Source organism: Rousettus aegyptiacus, unplaced genomic scaffold, assembly GCF_014176215.1.
Source record: "Rousettus aegyptiacus isolate mRouAeg1 unplaced genomic scaffold, mRouAeg1.p scaffold_m13_p_9, whole genome shotgun sequence".
Classification (NCBI taxonomy): Eukaryota; Metazoa; Chordata; class Mammalia; order Chiroptera; family Pteropodidae; genus Rousettus; species Rousettus aegyptiacus.
Genome location: NW_023416312.1, coordinates 17,326,450 through 17,348,193, shown reverse-complemented (window position 1 = coordinate 17,348,193; position 21,744 = coordinate 17,326,450). Strand labels below are relative to the sequence as shown.

The 21,744-nt window shown below is 34.8% G+C and overlaps 1 protein-coding gene across 9 annotated transcripts in view; it reads left to right on the top strand.

Moving 5' to 3' along the window:
- The window catches only part of DMD (dystrophin), a 2,254,165-nt gene that overhangs the window by 1,595,686 nt on the left and 636,735 nt on the right, over window positions 1–21,744 (top strand). For all 9 annotated transcript variants that reach the window (XM_036227209.1, XM_036227208.1, XM_036227211.1 and 6 more), the window contains 2 exons: window positions 5,049–5,150; window positions 15,483–15,591. In XM_036227209.1, the coding sequence (XP_036083102.1) occupies window positions 5,049–5,150; window positions 15,483–15,591 (211 nt within the window). The remainder of the gene's footprint in view (window positions 1–5,048; window positions 5,151–15,482; window positions 15,592–21,744) is intronic.

Genomic DNA, 21,744 nt, shown 5'->3' with positions numbered 1-21,744 from the left:
TTCATAAAATAATACTATTCCTTACAATCCATGATATCATAGATTTGATAGAAAGAAAACATACTGATCGTGATTGTATAAATCAGGAAAGTAACTTAATAGGCATTTATGTTTGCTAAGGAAAAAGTTGTCATATTTATCTCGAATTTCTTTATTTTTAGTAGCAGTATACATATCTTATTCAGAGATGAATGGAAAACCATGAATTAATAGTAAATCTTATATCGTTCTATTCATATATTCATATATATCCATTTTTAAAACATTAGTTTGTCATTCTCTTCTTTAAAACCCTTTTGTATTTTCTCTACAAACGTCCTGAGGGTGGTGTAAAAAAGCAGGCCCCAACCTTTTTGGCACCAGGGACTGGTGCTCCTATGAGAATCTAATGCCTGATGATCTTCTGAGATGGAGCTAAGGCAGTGATGCTAGCGCTGGGGAGCGGCTGCAAATACAGATGAAGCTTCTTTCGCTCTCCTGGTGCTCGCCTCCTGATGTGTGGCCCAGTTTCTAAAAGGCCACAGACCAGCGCTGGTCCATGGCCTGGGGGTTAGGACCCATGGTGTGAAAGAGTCCTTTTTCCTCTGGTTCTTGCCTTCTACTTCTGTACCATTTCTTACCATTTCCCTACATGGGATCTCCATGCTGCCTCTGGTTTCTGTCTTTCATACTCCAGACTCACTCTTGCAATACTTTCTATCATCTATCCCTTTGTCAACCAGATACATGAGCTGCTTCTGTTCCGAGCCTTCATTCAAGCCTTTCTTCTCCATGAGGCTTGTCCCTATCTTCTTGTAATCTCTCAAACATTGAACTGATCAGTTCTTTCTGTGTTCCCCATTGTACATTGTGCTTTGCTGGTCATTATACTTGTTTTAATCTAAGTTTAACATGAAAGTGTTTATATCCTTCACAAGGGACTACCTTATGCCTCAGTATTTGCAGTTGCTAAACAAGACTTTGAAATAGAGTAAATATTCAATAAATGTTTGTCAAATGAATAAATGAATGAATGTTGAAACATACATGAAAAGGCTGTTTATATCCTCCTTATATTGTGATATATATGTACATATATATATACACACAGATATATGCACACACACATATATACATATATATTCACATATTCTAAGGTTAACTATAGGTAAAATGACAGAAATGTAAATTTAAAATAAGAAAAGAAAACAAAGCAAAATATATCTCCATCATACTATCCTTAGGAGCATCAAATTTCTAATTAAAAAAAAAAACATATGCACACCCTCAGCCCAATATTGAATTAGAAATATATTCAATGAATTAATTCTTAGAAAATGCAAGTGCATATTAATTTGCATATGAATTGCTACTTTCACCCTCAAAGGTGTTGTTTATTCTGTTTTTATCACTATTACTTCACTGCTTGTCAGACCAGCAACTCCCCAATATTAGCAATGCTATTTAATAAGAAATAAATAAGACTGGAGGTGCTTAGAGAGTTACTTCATTTCAAAAACCTATCTGGGTTGGATTTAAAAATACACTGTGATATTCTCTTAGTGAGTATTAATGAAGCCTTACTCCCTATTACCTAATTAATACAAAATTATTTTCTTAAAATTATGCATGAGATTGTAGTGAACTGTCAATACTGTGATTAAAATAAAACCCTAGTCACGTTATAAGGGTCTTAACTGCTGATGCGCAATCTTACATTTCAGAGTACATATTAAGAATAAGGCAGGGAAAAAACCTAAATTGAAGTGTTCTATTATTAGAAGTAAGATTTTTTTGGTTGAAATTCCATGAAGGCTTTCTTGTCTGAATATTCTTTGAAGTTGAACACTTTCTACGTACAAAAACTGGCCACTGTAATTAGCTCGGTTTCCATTTTGGTGGTGACCTCCTTCACCTTATCTTAAATCGCATAAAGATGTAAAGCCATTCGTGAGGGAAAAAGGGTTACTCAGACCAATTCTCTAACCTAGATATCATCAGTCTGGCAATCATAAACCCACAAAAAGACATCCGTGGAGCATTTTAAAGGCTACGTAAGAATTTATTTCCTTTTCTGTGGAAAGAGACAGGATTTTCTGTCAATTACACTCTGGAAGGATATTAACTCCAATAGAATATATTGGAGTTAAAGAGGAGAAAAAATTAACATGATATTGAGAAATTTGCCAGTTTTAGAAAGTGCACAAATATGTACTATACAGCAAAGTAAGGAATGAAGTAGAGGTTTAGAGGCACACACTTCCTGGTTATAATCTCAACTCTACCATTTGCAAACTATGTCGTCTTGGACAAACTGACCAAATATCCCTCAGTTTCAGCATCTGTAAAATCAGATAATACTCTTTCTGTAGGAGTGCGTGAGGGAAAAAAATGTATGAAACATGCATTGTTTGACACATACTAGAACTCTAGTTTGTTAATATTACTATAGTAGTTAATATAACTATAGCAATTTGTTAGTATTTTCAGCACAGTTAAGGATTTTAGCAGCATTTTCTTAACTTTGCACATTCATTCTGTTTGGCTGGGTTTTGTTGTTTGTTTTGCTTTGCTTTTCAATTTTTCCATGTAAAGTTTTAATTTAATGGAGGGATATCAAAATTTTAAAATTTATTTTATTCATGCTTCCATTTTTTCAGAATGATTATTAGTTTCTTATAGAGTATTTCTTCACACTAAGAAAAATATACTAAAGAATATTTAATTGAATTTAATTGGCTATACTACAGTTGATCCATCAAGCAATAATATTTGACCTTGAATAACTAATTGACTTATCTTTTAACTGATAAATTCATACTGCAAATATAGTGAGGTAAATTATAGAAATTTACCTTCAAAATGGTCTTTCTATAGTCATTTTCCAAAGATGTATGTAATTAGAGATCTAGTTCTCCAAAAAAGTGTCAAAGAGAAGTAACCACAAAGAATTTAGAGATGACCTTGACTTATCTCACCCAATGCTCCATTTCTGTAGGACCAAGTGTAAATCCCATTCAGGTACTTAAACTCTGTTATTTCATTGAAGAATGAAGAGATGACAGTCATGGTGATAGAAGGACATGTTAATAGGAAACATTTATATAAAAGGAAATGATGTGACTGCAATGCTCATTCATCAAAGGACTAAATCTAGGGCTAATTTGGTGGCCTGAAGGAATATTTTACTTCCTACAAATGTAAAACACAGACATTTCACATGGCTTGCCACCTTTTCCTCAGTGCATCTAGCAAGCGCCTGCTTAGAATTCAGAGCTCTAAGTGAATACCTGGGCTTCCTTAATGTCAGCCTTCTTGCTGTTTCTGTTCATTTGTCAATGAAAATTTCATGAATTAAGATTCGTATGTTCACTTTCTAAAGGAATTCCTTGTGATATCAAATGCAGTCTCCTAACCCTGTCTATTTTCCAGTGCCTCCTGAATTAGCGCCATTCTTTCCAATCTTGGCAATTATTTATCTGCAATTGAAGACTGCGTCAGGGAGAAAAAGCTGTTAGTGTTAATTATTTGGCTGCATACATGAAACATTGGTAAAATTATTAACTATTTGTGGTCATTTTCTGAAGGTATTTACACTGAATTTACACTGAGTGCACTTATAAACAATTTTAAAGGAAAGAATACCCAACTTTTACAAAGTACACTCTGAATTTGACTTTGTTACAATTTTACAACAGTTTTTAAATCACTTTTAGAGATTTTTATCCTAGCAAATGAATTAATACTTATAATTTTAGGCTTGCTTCTTCCATAATTATTGTCCCTAAAGTTGGTGTGTGTGTATATGTGTGTGTGTGTGTGCGTGTGTGTCTGTCTGTCTGTCTGTCTTGCACATGTACCCGTTAAGGCACAGGGTTAGTCTTAATATTATGGATACTTTGAACCAAGTGCCTATCTCCCACTGGTATTTATTATAATAAGAACTGAAGAAATAACCCCTCTCAAGAGCTTGTGCTGAGCACCCATAAGTTGCAAGACATCCTACTATACCATTTATGATTATAGTAATGTGGGATCAGAGGACTTCCAACTCTGATTGGCTAAGAGAGGACAGGCACAAACACAGTATATAAAGGAAATAGTGTCATGAAGGCACATACACATAGCAGTCCTGGGAGGCTACAGGATAGGAGAGGGAGGAAGAGAGATACAGGTTAATCAGGAGTTGCTATCTGGGGAAGATTGCCCAGGCCCTGACTGACGCCTGACATTGATTAATCGATACTCCATCCTAGTGTTTAACAAGTGTTCCGTCCAAAAAGTCTTCTGTAATATTTAACTTGACTTCCTTAAGCTTCGATTTATGCACATTTCTTTTGTTCTCTCTTCAAGAGATCTAGACAGCAGCCAGTAACAAAGCACTTTATATTCATATATCTGAAGAGGTTTCGAGGAGGTTGTTTTTATTTTGTTTTGTTTTGTTAGTCATACTTCAGTCGTCTACAACTAAGGAAAAACAGGTTTCTTAAAATGATTTAATCATTTCTCAAGTTTATTTCATCTGACTGCTTAATAATTAATAAGCCTTGATACTGTGCTTTATGTGTTTGTTCTTCGGAAAGAAACTTAATAATTTTGACAGTGATGTGGAAAAAATTATTTGGTTTCTTTTTCAAAACAAATCTTGTATCCAAAGCCCCAAAGAGAATCCTATTAAATAAGAACTTTGTGAAGTAAAATGAACATTAGGATTACTGAGATTATTGATGCTAACAATAGTATTTATCCATATTAATCCTATTTATAAATCATACTTTTCATTATTGCATTTAAAATGTCTGACAAATGGAAAGTTAATGTCTTTGTTTCTGTATAGTAGTATTACAATATAATTTAAGAAGATTTTGGATACATTTTTCAAACTTTAGTGTGTTTCACAAAGACCTCTACTTCTTTTCTCTGTACTAAAAGCTACTTTTTCATGCCCCTATGTGCCATGCAGGAATTGATCTGCAATACATGTGGAGTCACCAAGGGTATATAGCTAAATTTAGTAATTTTATTGCTAACTGTGAAGTTAATCTGCACTGTATGTGTTCTTTCCCCAGGAAACCGAAGTAGCAGTTCAAGCTAAACAGCCGGATGTTGAAGGGATTTTGTCTAAAGGGCAGCGTTTGTACGAGGAAAAGCCAGCCACTCATCCAGTGAAGGTAATGAAGCAACCACTAGCAATATCCATTACCTCATAATGGGTTATACTTCCCCTATAGTACATTTGCCATTGACGTGGTCTATTTATAATCGATGAAGTAACTTGTAAAGAAATATTGGCCATACTATAATAGCAGAAGCAGAACTGCCTTTTTGATCAACATACCCTACTTATATATTATGATCATAAGGCTATTAACAAGTCATTGCATTATAGGACTCATTTCTGTCCTGGTGCGCTGCTCTCAATACAAAAAGTAGTCCCACCTTCAAGGTAGATTAAATTCTGTGAGGCTTTATTGCTTTGCTTGCCAGCCTTGATACTTTTCATATTGTTTGGCTTAATTCAAATCAAGCTACTGCATCATACTGTCTGTCTCCAACGGCTGTAAAAGAATCACAATATGGTCCGTGACCTTTCTTTTCTCTGATGCTCTTTCTTATGAAAGAGGACTCGGCATTCGGGCTTCAGTACTTTATTGGGTCAAGAATTTTTAGCGAAATGTCATGTAATTGCTTCTCATTTTGGTAAAAAAGCCAGCCTTGGAGAAAGCTTTCTACCTCTTTCCTTTCCCCGCGTGCATTTTGAAGTCTAGGACACATGTATTCACAGGCTATTACATGAGGAAAGAAATAGAAAGCCAGCTCAGTTTTCAAAAATAGCTAATTAGTGGCTTTCATTTGCAAATGAAAGTCCAGTGATAAATAGATATTAGATACAGGTTACCTTATGTTGTGTGCCTGGCCAAAATTATAATAGCTCCCATTATGAGGAAGGTTCCCGTGAGCCTGTAATGGTGGCTGTTTATTGATCAGCCCTGGTTTCTCTAGCTAACAGTGCAGGCTGAGATTTAGTGAACCTCACCCTCATGTTTAAAACTGCTCTGAAACAGTGAGGGTCAATAATCTCATTATATAGAACTAGTTTGTCCTTGCAAACATTACCATGACTTAGACTCTGTCTCTAAGGTCACTGCTTATGTTTGGCCCAAGCTGCATTTATAGAAATTTGTTTGTTTTCCTTACAGCTTACAAGGGGCTTCGCCTTAGGTAAATTTAAAGTTTTTGCCTAAATGTAACATCCAAACACCAAATGCCTAAATGGACAGGTTTCTCTGTAGATATAGATAGGCATTTACTCAGGAATACATTACCCCACTCCTAACACATAAAAAATATTAATTTGCATCCAGTTCCAAGCCTGGTATGATAATTTTCATAAAGTCACAACATGTTCAGTATTAAGTAGAGGAGCTAGAGAAGGTCCAGATAGCAGCGAATTTTAGGATTTCTTCTGATGCTCTAAAGAAAGCCAGTCCTCAAGCAGACACCTTTATTGGTTAACAGAATGACTCCCAGGGCGAGCACTAAAACAAACGGACCATTTCCTAGGTCTACTCTCTCTACTCTTTCTTAGTCCTTAAGGACTCTGTGCAGGGTTTGGTACAGTTGTTGCAGATTACAAATGTGCATTTAAACTGCTGTTTACTTTTAAGCCTTTGTAAAAAAAAAAAAGAAACAAAACAAACAAACAATCAAACAAACAAAAATGAAGGGAAAGTCTTGTTTGAAAGTCAATGAGAAAATTTTTGTTTTCATTGTATGTAAACAATGTGCCAGTTGATACTAATTTATCACACCTCCACTCATAGCCTCAACATCTCGGCCACTTTGAGATCAGAACTGAGACCTGCCATGTGTGAGCATATCTAGTTTCTACTGTCACATTAATGATGTGAAAGATGAACTACCTTTCTGAAAACAAAGAAAGCACAAGGAGGTGTTAACTTTTGCTCTCTTTCGTATCTCTTAAAGTCACTTTGTAGAATCAGCACTCTTCTTTCCTTCTTTTCCCTTTCCCTCCTTCCCATTTCCTCTCAAGTCAGCTCATTTGGTTCGGGAAGCAGAACTTAAGGAAAAACTCATTCCTGTTCTGCCATTTATCCCCTGGGTAAGAGAAGATAAAATATATCAAGTCAATAATGGCAAACAGGCAGGATCGATGTGGGAGATTGGGGATATGGAGAATAGTTGACTCATGTGCAACTTTTGACAAACTCTGATCTTGGAAACACCTGAAAATTAGCTGCTGCTTGTGGTACCCTGGAACATTAGAAGCTAAAAAAATTACCTCACGGTTCAGAACGTTGAACCTAGCAATACAAGCCTGCAAGCTGTGGGGACGATTTAAATCTTCTTATGCCTCAAAAACTTCTTTGTAAAGTTTAGGGATGATTTTTCTGAAGGGTGATCCATTGTTTTGATTGTACATAAGCAAAGCCTCTTTTCAACTTTGATTTCATATATCAAAATTTTTAAATGGTACTATTCCTAATGCCTTTTTGCCTTAACAGTCAGGTTTATCACCCTTTAATAGAAGGGAAAAGGGGTCCAGTAGTTTGCAATACATTTTCATGAAAGAAGTTTGGTTTTGATTTGGAGGGGGGGATACATTTGAAAACTATAGCAATTATGAAGAAGAAAGTCATATTCTTAAAAAAAGAAAATTCAAATCCCTACATATATATATATATATATATATATATATATATATAGTGAGTTTTAAATGTATAATTAGTATGTCCACTGCTTGCAGACGTTTTAATTAAGGTCACATCAGAGAATGATTCTGTTTCTTAGGAAATTAACTGTCTATTGGCATGTCCACATTCTGCATCAGACAGCCTGTCTGTTCAGCTTCTATGCTCACTTCCAAAGTTGAGTCCCATTTAGGAGCTGGGCTCATACTTGTTGACTATGTTTTCCCCTTTTTCTTCACTTCATCATTTTCTCTAGGATTTCTTTAATTTTCAAAAGTAGTAAATTTTTAGTTTATTTTTTAACATCCCTGATTAAACAACTTCATTCTTATTTTCTTTGAGAACTTCCTATTAAGGCTCAAATATATATTATGAGATAGTTCTACTAGTGACATAAATGTAAAACCAACTCTGATGCAAAATTACTGGAAAAATCTTTGAATAATATGATTGAAGATATAAGCATCTTTTTTCTCTCTCTCCACATGCACATACACACACTTTTATATCGTTACTTTATCTTAACTTCAAAAATTTTTGAAGATGGGTTGGATGAGTTAGATAAATTATTTAACATTTTGCTTAAGTTATACCTTTGGTAATAATATTTTATGATAATGCTGTTGATTAAATTGTTTTTAATATGTTCCATTTTCTACAGAGTAATGACTCGGTCTCAATAGTAGGCAGTTTAGCAGTTTAAATGCAACAAAAACAACTGCCATCAGTAACGCTATTGACAAATGCGAAAAAAAAAAGCCATTTGTTTTTGGTTTTTAAAATGTTTTTTTTTAATTCTTTTGAACTTAAGCATTTAGACGACATTTTCTTTTATTCATACTCATTCTTTAATGTGGAACACTATGCTTTCTGTTGTTTTTTTTTAATGTGTGCACATATTTTGAAAACTTATATCACTTTCCATATGTCAGAACTGAGAGTAATAATGAAATTTTAAGTGTCTTGGTTACTTGCTAAAGTAATAAGATGAAACTGGTTGGTTTGCTTTGCTAACTTTTTAGATTATCAAAATAATCTTGCTAACATGAATCTAATAATATATTTTATTACCGTTCTTAAATTTTTTAAAAATGTAACAGAAAAAGTAGGTGTTAGGAGCCTCTGTGTTTGGCCAAAGAGTTCCACCTCAACCTTTAACACAAAATAATTGCTATAAACAAATGGTCAAGAGAGCAATTATAATCTTCCAGACATGATTTCCTCAGATATAAACTGCAAATTGACAGCATCATTAGTCATTTTCAATTATAGTCAGTCACAACCAGGGATGTTTCATTTCCCTAGCTGTTTTGTTGTTAATTAACTAGATTAGACTGTTTCTTTTTTCTTCTCAACAAGTTTGCTCTACTGCCAATGTCAACATCCTAACATTTCTAAGAACTTTCTTATGGTTTATTTTTTTTCCTGATAATTTTTAATATATTACTCACAAGAGAAGTCTGTCTGAATATTTATGTATATGGTATAGCAGGTCAAGTGGTGTCTCTTTGGTCAAAACATTGCCCAATTAAATATTATAATTATGACTGTATTTGGATTTTATAGATCAGGTATATGATCTCATTTACCTGGTGTAGCTTTTTTTGTAATATCAGAAATCAATATAGAGATAACAGAATAAGTCTGTCCCCTCAAAATGAACAGATCCATTTTGACTGATATTTGATGAGCAATGATAATAAAAAAAAAAGTCGGGAAAAGAATTATAGAAAAAATAACAATATTAGACATTTCATAATTTGCTGACATATAAATTGCAGAATTTCATTTTTTAAAAATACAAGTTAGCTTTACAACGGATGAAAAAGTTTTGGACTATGAGAGGTTGAATAAATGTTAATCACACATGCTTGAATGTAAGTAGAACCCTCACTTTCCCATTGTGAGGATAAAATTTATAATAGATTTTTGAGCAACTTATAGATAAAATCATTTAGGAATATGTATGAGATTGCCTAGTATCTAATTGTATTTAATTGCTTAATTGAGTAGCACTTCCCTATTTGAAATCTCACATTTTATAAAACAACACAAATTAGAAATATAGCTTTTGCCACATTTATATTTTATGAAATGAGTTCATTTATACTCTTCATATGTGTGTTCCAGAATTCCAAGGCTCACCATCTTCTTTCTAAATTATTTGGAATATGGCACTGTTTGAATCTCTCTATCCAAAGACTACTTAGGAGTATACCTACAATCAAAAAGTTAGGATTATTTAGCTTACTGCAGCAAGAAAGAAAGCTCTCCAGAGAGACTGTGGAGCATTTTAATAAGAGGGCACTGGAAAGAGCTGCTCGTAGGGTTTGGCTGGCTAAATTATTCCAAGGACAAAATAGGGAAGTGGAAACCATTTCTGGATTAGATGCTATCAAGAAACAGATAATGTGGTGATGGGGTGTCTTATTTTTTATCTAGAAAGTGAGGAGATTAAACCAGGACAGAACTGTTGCTGTTAAAGAAGGAGTGGTGTCTCATTTTAGTCATTTTTGTTCTGGCAGAGTGGCCTTGTCTTTGTCTCATTTCAAACATGGCTCTGGGGTGGCCTTATCTCTGACTATTTAATGTTAATTTGGGACCATCATGCCTAGCTAGCTGCCAGTTACCAACAAGGCCATTTTTCAATTCCTCGATGTTGTCACTGGAATTTTTATCTCCAACCTCACGGCCCATTCACAAAATATTAAGGAAGATATTTTTTCATTTTTCTTAGATATGTATTACTTATCACCCCATCAGAATAACTTGTTATTTTGTTTTGGTTTTTCTAAAATTATATTTAAAAGACTTTTTTACAGTGGCCTTCACCATGTTAAGTGTGAGGTTATACTCTAGGAATAATTGCTAATGGTTAATCAACTTTCTTTACCTCCTTTTTTTCTTAACCAATTCTGTCAGATGACTTTAATAAACATCCTAAAATTCACATCTCTTATGGTTATTTCAGGCTACTGTGCAACTTTATTGTTCAAAACAAAATAGTTAAGATACAAAAGACATTACAAAGCTCTACTATGAGCAGACTCCTTTCTGAGGAAATATTTGGGGGTAAAGTCTCAATTTAGACATAGTAGCTCATACTGGAACTGGGCAAGCATTTTATAGATTTAACTTCCACCCCTGGTCCTCGGTTGTATTAATTGTCCTTATAGGGACAGATATAGACACATAGATGTTTCAATTACAGTATTCACATACCTGTCTGTGTAAATAGAGCCATAGATAGATTCAATTATCCATATAACATATTAATTGCATGTGAAACGTTGATACAAGAGGAAAATATAAGATTTTTAAATTTTGAAAATCCCAAACTCGGAGTTTAAAAATATGTTCCATTTTAAATTTAAAAAAAGGAAAGCTATATTTAGAAATCATTTTTTCTTATGATTAATTTCTGTTCTTTATAAAGAAGAAATTTCACATTATTTGATATAATTGTCTTCACATTTAATTACCATTTCCAAACAAATTATATATAATAGAAAATAATGCTCAGCCATAAAACTAAGTTTGCCATTTTAAAAATATGATCTTGAAGTTTCTCCCTTTGGGCAAAATATGAATCCACTATGATTGCTGGCATTTTAGCTCTTGTGAGGAAAGCCTGGAATCTGTAATTTACTTAGCGTATTCAAGTTTTTGTCTGTATTTATTTAAACATGTTACAGATGCTTTATTTTTAATATTTTTTTAAATGTTCAATTATAGTTGACATACAATATTATATTAGTTTTAGGTGTGCAGCATAGTGATTAGACATTTGTATAATTTACAAAGTGGTACCTCCGATTAGTCTAATATCCACCTGGCACCATATATAGTTATTACAATATTATTGACTGTATTCCCTATACTATACCTACATCCTCATGACTGTTTTGTAACTGCCAATGTATTCTTAATCCCTTCACCTATTTCATCCAACCCCTCAACCCCCCTCCCACCTGGAAACCATCAGTTTATTCTCTGTATCCATGAGTTTGTTTCTGTTTTATTTGTTTGTTTGTTTTCTAGGTTCCACATATAAGTAAAATTATATCCAAAGTTTTTAAATTCTGGAAATCTAATCAAGAATAGGACTTGATAACAATAATTCCGCTGATTTTATATTTAAAGATGTTGGAATTTAGACATATATTTGGTTCACTTAAATTTAGCTAAAAAGTGTTGACATGGTTAGCAAATTATTACCTTTTACAGATCTTTATTGAGCTTAAAGTGTATTATGTGAAGAATGCTGCATTGGTTGTTGCAGCCAAACATTTTTGCTACCCAAGAGAACTTTGCAGCCTAACAGAAAAGATGAGCAAACACTATATATGGGTGCATGCCAGAGGACAAGAAAGCAAAACAAAGCTGAATGAAAAAGAACTTCCATAATACATAAATAATCCATTTCAACTCTAAAGTACACCAGATAGTTGAAGTGGCAAGACTATTTTTGTAACCACCTGAATCAAAATCTGTAGGCATTTTATGTGATGTTATTTGCTTATAATTATAAAAGACTGAGGAATATACAATTCTGAGCTTACTGCATTTTCGACACTTTGCAAGTATCCTCAGATGTTTACAGTAACTTTGGGGTACTACTTTATTTTTCAAATTTGAAATTATACATATTTCTACCTTTGAAATTATAGTAACTATTTTACCCATTTGGAGATAACAGTGGACTAGATAACATTCAAAAAATGAATAGACTATTCAGAATTTAGGTAATAATAAAAGTAAATTAAACATATAAACATGTTATTTTCTGGATAATCAAACCTAGTCTTTTAAGCATTGAAATATTTTCATTTTAACTATTTTAGTGAAAATTTTTATTGACTATCTTGTTTTGCTTCATTAAGCAGTACATAATAACTAACCAACAATTTTATAGTACTTTACAGTTCACAGAGTTCTTTTCACATAAAATATCACATTTAATTTCTCCAATAAATCTATGAGTTAGATGGTAGTGTCATATCCATATTTCAGGGATGATAGATCTGTGTGACCTATCTGATTTACCAACAATCCCACAACCAGTGGTAATGAATTAGGGTTGAAATCCAGGACTTCCGATTCAAAAACACAAAGTAATTTAAACTTTTCTTAATTTTCAGGGCATCATTATCAGCATCAATTATTGTTTTGTTTCATTATGCAGTGATGCACATGAAATATGAAGTTCGATACAGATCACTCTTTCTTCAGTTGAGGCCAAGATGAAATAGTTAATTTGCTTTTAGAAGCCAAATTGTAAGACTGATACATACCTTTAAACATTAGAATCAAGGCAGTAAGGTGCTTACGCTATAAAAAGAATATGGAACCGAAGGCAACTGTAAGGAACAGAAAACTCTCTCTCTCCTCAGTCTGAGGCCATTTGCTTATTTAGTAGACTAGTAGAGAGATCCCAGCACTATTCAAATCAGTCTCTCTCTCTCTGTCTCTCCCTCCCTCCCTCTCTCCCTCCCTTCCTCCCTCTTCCTCTCTATACATATACATGTAGTTGACTTCCTATAAGTTAAATGATGTATGAAACTTCACCATATGTTGTACTGTTGTCCCTTCAAAAAATAACCAAGATCATTACATTTTTCTAGATATATGCTTTTATGTTTATTGTCTTATCCCTATTTATTACTACCTTTTGTTATCAGCATGGTTACTGCTAGGTGCTCTTAATATTCTGTCCTTGGGAAGTCACTGAATCTTTGCAAGAGAATCAAGAGATGAAATATACATTAATTCACTAGCCTTTTATAATATTTAATTCTCAGTGTTTAGCTCTGATGTCAGAATGGAAAAAGATCTTCCAAATGGCAGGACTTTCAATGGTAGTTTTACTCACTGATCAGAGGCATTTTTTTGTTTGCTTTTGTATTCAAGGCTTATGTTATTAATAAATAAAGGTATATTCATTGGTATGATAGTAAACGTTTAACAACACGCACTCTGGGAGTAAAAAAATAAAAGCCCCAACTTGAGTTAATGTTAGACACAATAGACATAAACAACCTCAAGAGCAAAAGGATAGTTAAATTAGGAAGTAAGTCATTTTTAGAATTTATTCTCTTGGTAAGTTTTTCTAAGTGAGGCCCCTCAAGATAATTAACTCCTATAGAAAATGATTTAAGGGCTTATTTTCTTATTTTTGTCAAGAATGGTGCATATGTAGTTCATAATAGATGCTGAGGTAACTTATTAGATATAATTGATGCTTAGGCTTTGGTCTTGGACAGTCAGCATCGGCACCAACTGAAAAATTATTAGAAATACCAGTTCTTGGGACCCAGCAATCAGTGGTTTAACAAGGCCTCCAGGTGATTCTGATGATCCCAAAGTTTGAGAGCCACAGCTCAGGGGCATTAGAATTAACCCTGTTCCCGTAATCCATTAAGAAGGTTTGTTCTAGGATCTGAAGACCTCTGCTTTCAGCCAGTGGAAAAGGAAAGAAACCTCACTCATTTTTGAAAAGCCTCAGCCCAGAACTGACATATATTACTTCTGTTCACATTCTACTGACAATAAATACAGTATTCCTACCCCCTAATCCGTGGTTTCGCTTTTCACGGTTTCAGTTACCCATGGTCAACTGTGATCCAAAACTATTAAATGGAAAATTCCAGAAGTAAACAATTCTTAAGTTCTAAATTGTGTGCTGTTGTAACTAACATGATGAAATTTTGTGACATTCTGCTTTGTCCTGCCCAGAATATGAATCATCCCTTTGTCCAGTGTATTTATGCTGTGTATGCCACCTACCCATTAGTCATTTAGTAGCCATTGGTTCTTGAATTGACTGTTACAGTATCACAATGCTTGTGTTCGAGTAACCCTTATTGTACATAATAATAGTCCCAAAGCCATTCACATAACTTTCATTACAGAGTATTATTATGATTTTTCTATTTTATTATCAGTTACTATTAATTCATAAATAAACTTTATCATGGGTATATACATATGGGGAAAAAAACATAGTATATACAGTGTTTGGTACTATCCATGGTTTCAGGCGTCCACCAAGGATCTTGGAAAGTATCTCCCACAGACAAAAGGGGACTGCTATTGTTATATGGCTACCCAGTGGTATACTGAAGTCAGCTTGTATCTACTCATGAGGGCCAATTGTCAAATTTCCAGACATTTTCTGAGCCTTTAGACTCTCACCTTGATCAGTTATTGAATGAGAGTAGGGAAGGGCATGCCCTTAGGCAAGGAAGCACTAGGCAGGGGACAGTTCCTGAAGAGACTGACAACTGAAAAATGTCTACTGTCATCTTTTCCACCATTTGGGACAAGAATCCATTTTTGAAGTAGACTGTGAGTGGCACATCCCCATGTCTCTTCTTCCAAGAGTTTCTAATATTGATCTGGGGTGAGCCAGGACATTAAGATATTTTTAATGTTATCTGGATAATTCTTATATGCAGTCACACTAGATGGTATTTAAAAGAGTCAAGCCACTTGCTGAGATACACTGTTTTTTCTTCGTTTTGCTTTTATTAATATTGGTACTCTACTTCCTTTAAATCAAATTGTACCTGAAGTAAGAGCCTGTATACAGCAAATAATCGATAAATATTTCTAGGCTGGTTTACTAAAGTAATTATGGTAACTTTGAAAGGAATTTTACCCAGAAAAATTAACTCAGAAGTAAAATACAATAGAAATGCAATACTATATTCACAAAATGAATTAATAACTTCATAAATTAAGGTATCTTCAAGATGTTAAATAAATAACATGTATGCTTTTCTATTAAAGAGGAAGTTAGAAGATCTGAGCTCTGAGTGGAAGGCGGTAACCCATTTACTTCAAGAGCTGAGGGCAAAACAGCCTGGCCCAGCTCCTGGACTGACCACTGTCGGAGCCTGTAAGTATGCTGAATCCCGTTATCTATGGCCATAGCCATTTACTCAAACACACAACAGCAAGGTGATTTCTGGGTGAAAGGGGGAATTCGTTGCTATTCTGAGAATAGTAATAAACGTTTGTGCTATTTACTCTACAAAATGTCTCAGAGTAGGTTCCTTGGGAATGGACCATGATTCAGAGTGTTGGATGACAAAAGTAGATTAGAGTGTATTTTCTAGAGAAATAACTACAATGAAGAAAGGCACAGACAGCAGAAGAGGTTGAAGGGTGATTTGACTTTAATAGAAGCCAGAGACAATTCCACAGGGGCCTTAGAGCTGAGCTAGCTCTGTAGAGCTGTCCTGAATTGCAGGGAGAGGGTCTGGCCTTTGTATTCCTGAACAGTCAGTCATTGCCCATGGCTACCCACTTGGAGGAAATGGAGACTACAATAGAAGTATTTTCTGAAGGCCAAAGGCAATTGCTAGTAAGGGACACCTTTATTGACCAGTACTCCCAGCAGCAGGAATGGGTGTGTTGCCCCGGAAAAGATTAGAGTGCAGCACCAGGTACCCACTAGCACTTAAATACATGAGGGTTCCATCTCAATCCTAAACATTTTAACGATATTTTTCAAAGATGCCTGTACAAATCCCTGAAACCACAGAAATGCAGCCCTCCTAGCACTTCCCCCTGTCCCATTTGAAAACAATTTTAGAAGCTCTTTCATTTTTAGTTCAAGAAAAAGAAAAATGGATTGTGACTACCATAAACCAATTTGGGGGAGTAATATTTCTTCATTTAACTATAGGTTTAATTTTTATTTTTATTGCATATTTGTAGTCTATTTTTAATTTCGCTTCCTATTCATTGGTTAGTAGAAGGTATACATAAAATCCCATGGCAATGTTAATGCTGACTCAAGTGAAGGGAGCCAGAATACTTCTTTGCTGTACCAATTCTAGAGTTAGGCAGAACTAAAAATATTTGTTTGTTTGTTTATTTTTGGCCTTGTCTACTTTTCAAAGTTCAAACGATTGAAATATTGAAGTATGGTGGCTGGCTCTTCAAGTACAGTTGATTTTATTTTATATCAAGAAGCAATATACCACATTGGAAAGATCACAGCCAAGGTAGCATAATGATAATTCAGTAGAATACATATATAGTTCTTGGGTTAAAAGAGGCCCTATGATTTGGGGACAGTGTGTCTCATGTGTTCCCGGAGGTATCTGATCATTCATCAGAGTTAGATTCATTTAATGACACTGGAGACTTGAAAAAGATGTGTAAGAATTCTTTTTTTGTTGTTAATCCGGGACACTAAAATGCTATATCAGGCTTTATATTCAACTAATTATACCAAATTCATTTTTTTATGACTTTAAATTTTTGCTTGCCTCAGCACATTTGCATTTGTCCCTATATAATCATTTATTTGTAATTGTTCTCTAACTTTCTCTCATATGGTCAGCCTCTAATGCTGTAACTCTGTAAAGAGATTGGATCCTAATGATTTGTTTATAAGTTTCTTGAACTCTGAACATAATTATGGGTTTATGCCCCTATTTAAGCCACTTTACTCATGGTAGGAAGTTATACAGCCAGAGCACAGAAATCTGTTTCACCTGTTAAATATCTAAATGTAACAATGTTTCTAACGGAAAATACATTCAAAATTCCAGTTTTGATTTCCAACAACATATATGTCATTCACTTAATAAATATTTATTGAGTAACTTCTATGTATTGGGTATCATACTAGATGCTGAGGATGTAGTAGAGAATAAGCTAAAGCCCCTCCTTTCATGAAAGATATAGTCTGATTAGAAGAGAAAGATGATGAGCTAAAAAAGAAGAAAATAGATACTATCTTGATATTGGCCAGTGTTACAGAGTGTAATTCACAGATTGATGTCAAATGGACACTTAGAATTGCAGTCTAAGACCCCACCCAGACCCAATGAATCAGAATCTGCATTTGAATAGGATTCCCACATGATTTGTATGCACACTGATGTTTGAGTAACACAGTTATGAAGCATAGGAAAACAGGGGAAGAGGCAAAGGGAACGGGAATGAGGATATAAGTGTCTATAGTTTGGTCATAGAAGCTAGATAACGGTTAAGGGGGGACTAATATATGGTGACTAAAGTAAATTTAACTTTGAGTGGCGAACACACAATGCAATATACATATGATGTATTATTGAATTCTACACTTGAAACCTATTTAATTTTGTTAACCAGTGTCACTCCAATAAATTTTATAAAGTAAAAAGAAAATGTGAGAACATTAGAAAACTGATGGAAGTAAGGAAGTGAGCCATGCTTATATCTGGAGGAAAGTACTCCAGAAAGAGAAGGAACTACCAGAGTAAAGGCTGTGAATTGAAGCAAGATAGGTGAGACCAGAGTAGGGGGCAAGGGAATGTTTGCTGACAAATATATGGTAGAGGACATCTTTCATATCTCCTTCCCAACTTTCTTCACCTTCATCTAAGAGTCTCATCTCTCCTGTCACTTTTTGCCTTCCCGCTACTCCCTCCACATTGCTGCCAGTAGGGAGAGTCTGGGAATGGCCTCAGCTCTAAGCCACTGGTGGAGTTTAGATCAGAGTTGGAGAAGTGAGGGAGAGAGGAATTTTGTCAAAAGCAAGGGCTTTTCATCCCATATAGCAAAGTGACACAGAGCTAAGCATCATGTAAAAATGTTAAATGCATAAATGTTGAATGAAAAGAATCAATTGGGATTTAAGTAGTTCCACAGCTACTTTTATTCAAATAAAATTTTTTTTTCTGTAACATAATGGTTTAAGTGTCAGAATTAAGAATTGCTTATATCTCTGACTTCTGGAAAGTTAATCTAAAATAAATACAGTATAAAAAAAGAAAATCTAATTTGTAATATATTTCTGATATGATTATTTAATATACTATATTTTAATACAATGTAATTTATAATTCATCATAGTTAAGTTTTTTTTTTCCCCATTGCATTCCTACTATTGTGCTAGCTGCTTCTACTATATGTCTTTAACACCAAAGTAATTGCGAAGTATATATTGTTATAAGCAATTTTTTAAAGGTAAGGATTCCAAAGCTTGGAGTGGAAATAGCTAGATTAAGGCCACACAGCTGGGAAAATAACAGAGCCAGGATTCCAATCCAAGTGTGTCAGGCTCCAAAGCCTATGTTTTGTTTTGTTTTGTTTCGTTTTGTTTGTGCTGTGCCTTGCACCATCTCTCTGTCTAAGAACCTAATGGAAATTGTAGATACTAGCCAGTAGTTGATATTATTTAACTCAAATTTTGGATGTATGGGGAATAAAAGTGAGATATGTTTCTGTATCTTTTCTACTTTAAGAATTAAAAAAATCAGTTTACTGTATTTGAATTTCTTTGAATTATAGAACTCTGAATATCTTAGAATTATAGAACTCTGAACTTAGAATAATGATTGAAATTATCATCTACTTAAATATTATTTTATATATGTGGAAACTGAGGCCCAAAAATCTTTTTAAGAAATACTAAACCAAGCTCCTTTATTGCTGCTTACTTAAATTATATAATGTGATGAGGATGAGATGGTCCTGTCTGAGCTGTATAAATTGGATCAATTTAGAAGACAAACAAGCATGCTGGAAAAAAAGCTTTTTTGCAATTGTTGTTGCTTGGATACCTGAGTATATCAGTCATCTATCTCTGCATTAAAAAATGTAATGGCTTAAAACAGGAGTTATTTAATTGCTTATGATTCTGTGGGTCTGCGTTTTAGGCTGTGATTAGCTAGATAGTTATACTGAAGGTCTTGCTGGGCATCATTCATGTTCATGCAGTTATCTGGTAAACAGCAGGATCTAGATGGTCTAAAATGCACTTGCTCATATATGTGACAGCTGACTGTTGGCTAGAGAACCTTAGTTCTTCACAAGGCCTCTCATCCTCCCATAGGTTGGACTGGGATTCATGATATCCCATTCTCAGAACAGTGTTTCAAGAGGGTGAGTGAAAGCTACAAGACCTCTTGATGCCTAGACTCTAGAATTTATACAACATTACTTCTGCTATATTCTTTTAGTCAAACCAAGTTGTAAGGCCCGCCTCAATTCAAGGGGTGGAGAAATAAACTTCACTTCTTGAAGGGAGAAGCTACAATGTCATTGCACAGAGGCCTATAGAGGAGGCTTTATCGTGGCCTTTTTTACACATAAACACCTGCATTGGAGAAAGGGGTGGGGGAAGCAGAGATGAAAGTGTTGATCTGAATCCAATATTCTATGTAAGTGGTTCTCAAACTTTATCATATATTAAAAGCACCCATTTCGTATTAAAGCATAGATTGTTGGGCTTCAACCCAGAGTTACTGATTCGGTAGATCTGGGGTGAAGCTTGAGATTTTGTAGCTCTAAAAGGTCCCCAGGTGATGCTGATGCTGCTGGTCCTGGGACTGCACCTTTAGAACTACTGCCATAGACCTATGGCAAGTGAAGGAGTTCATCCCTGCATGTAACATGGAGTAGAATTCGAGTGAGATCCAGTGCTGTGGATGCCAAAGGGAACTCCAGGTTATTTTAGCATCACCATTCCTCTCCCTGCCCCCACAGGACTTTGTAGCTTGGAAGTTCAAGTAGATGGACAGCCCACTAAGCCCAGGCAGTATTGATCTAGCAGGGCTACTCAAACACCTGTGAGGAGAATGGCCAAGCTTATATGAAACTCCCCTGGAGACTCTCAGAAACATTTAGGTAGATAGGACTTTGCATGAGATTGCAAAGGCCTGCATGGCAGATGGAGGCAAAGAGCCAGAAAATCTGGTTGTAAATGTCAGTGTGAATCCTTTCTTAACCACAAGCTGCTGGGTCTGAGAACATTCACATCACCCAATTTAGCATTTTTGAAAGAAATTACATGTAGAACATAATGTGATGACTCCAAATCAAGATATTAGAGCTCTTCAAATGCCCCAGTGTAAAACTATGAGATGAATGAACATTGTATATATAGACATATAGGAGTGCCAGTTAGTAGAGGTTCCTAGATGATTAAACACTGATAAAACCTTCTCTTCCTGTAATTAATTTTGGAGAGAACAAATCTCAAGTGTAACTAGGAAAGTGCACTGAAGTTCAAGAAGTCTGAATTCTAATCTCTGTTTTACTACTAACTGGATAAGGAATCAACATACTCTTTTTGTAAAGAGCCAAATAGTAAATATTTTCAACTTCGCAGGTCCTGTGATTAACTTTGTCATTGTATTCTAAAAGCAGTCATACCATAGACAATATGTAAATAAACAGGCATGATTGTGTTCCAATAACACTTTATTTACTAAAACCAGAAGGTGGAAGGTGGGTTGAAAATGTCCTTTAATGTTACTCACAGCCCCTCAGCATCCATCCTTCCTGTTAACCCTCAGGCTTCTAAGTTCAAGTACCTGTGACTCTTCCCAGACACTTTCTCTAGCCACAAGACTTGCAGAGCAGGTAGGAAGTGCTGGAGAAGAAACATTATTGGAATAGCGCTCAAACACTGATGGATAGGAGTTGATGGATAAATATGCTACCTTCTTCACTCCTTGTAGAAGAGCTTTGAGGCGTGTTCCACAACAGAGGTCTCCAGTATGTTGAGCCACAGTCGCCCATAGTGATGATCTGTTAGCATGCCCTGTATAGATTCCTTCCCATTCCTATTCATTTCCTTACTCTTCCATCAGAGCTTTCTGGTGTCATCCATCTACGAAATACTTGTGCTTAAATCCTTGTCTCTTAGGGTCCGAGTTACTAATTTAGGCTACTTCTGGGTTAGCCTAAATTAATACAAGTCTTAGAATTGGTGCCATAGTTATACTTTTTGAATGAGTTGTGTTGTGATTCCCATTTTGCAGATGAAAAAACCAGGGGTCAGAAAGATTTAATAATTTGTCCAAGATTACAAAAGCTAGTAGTAAGTGACAGAGTGGATATTCAAAGATAGGACTCTGTGATTCCAAAACTTGTGCTACTAATTAGAACACCATATCTCAAGCAGTTATTTATTTATCTTCATTTGAATTTTTGAAGGCTCTATTTAAATATATAATATACAGAAGGTTATTTATACATTTATTATTTGAACATTATTTGTAGGTCTATAGTCGAATAAAGCATTCCAAGGCTATTTCAATAATAC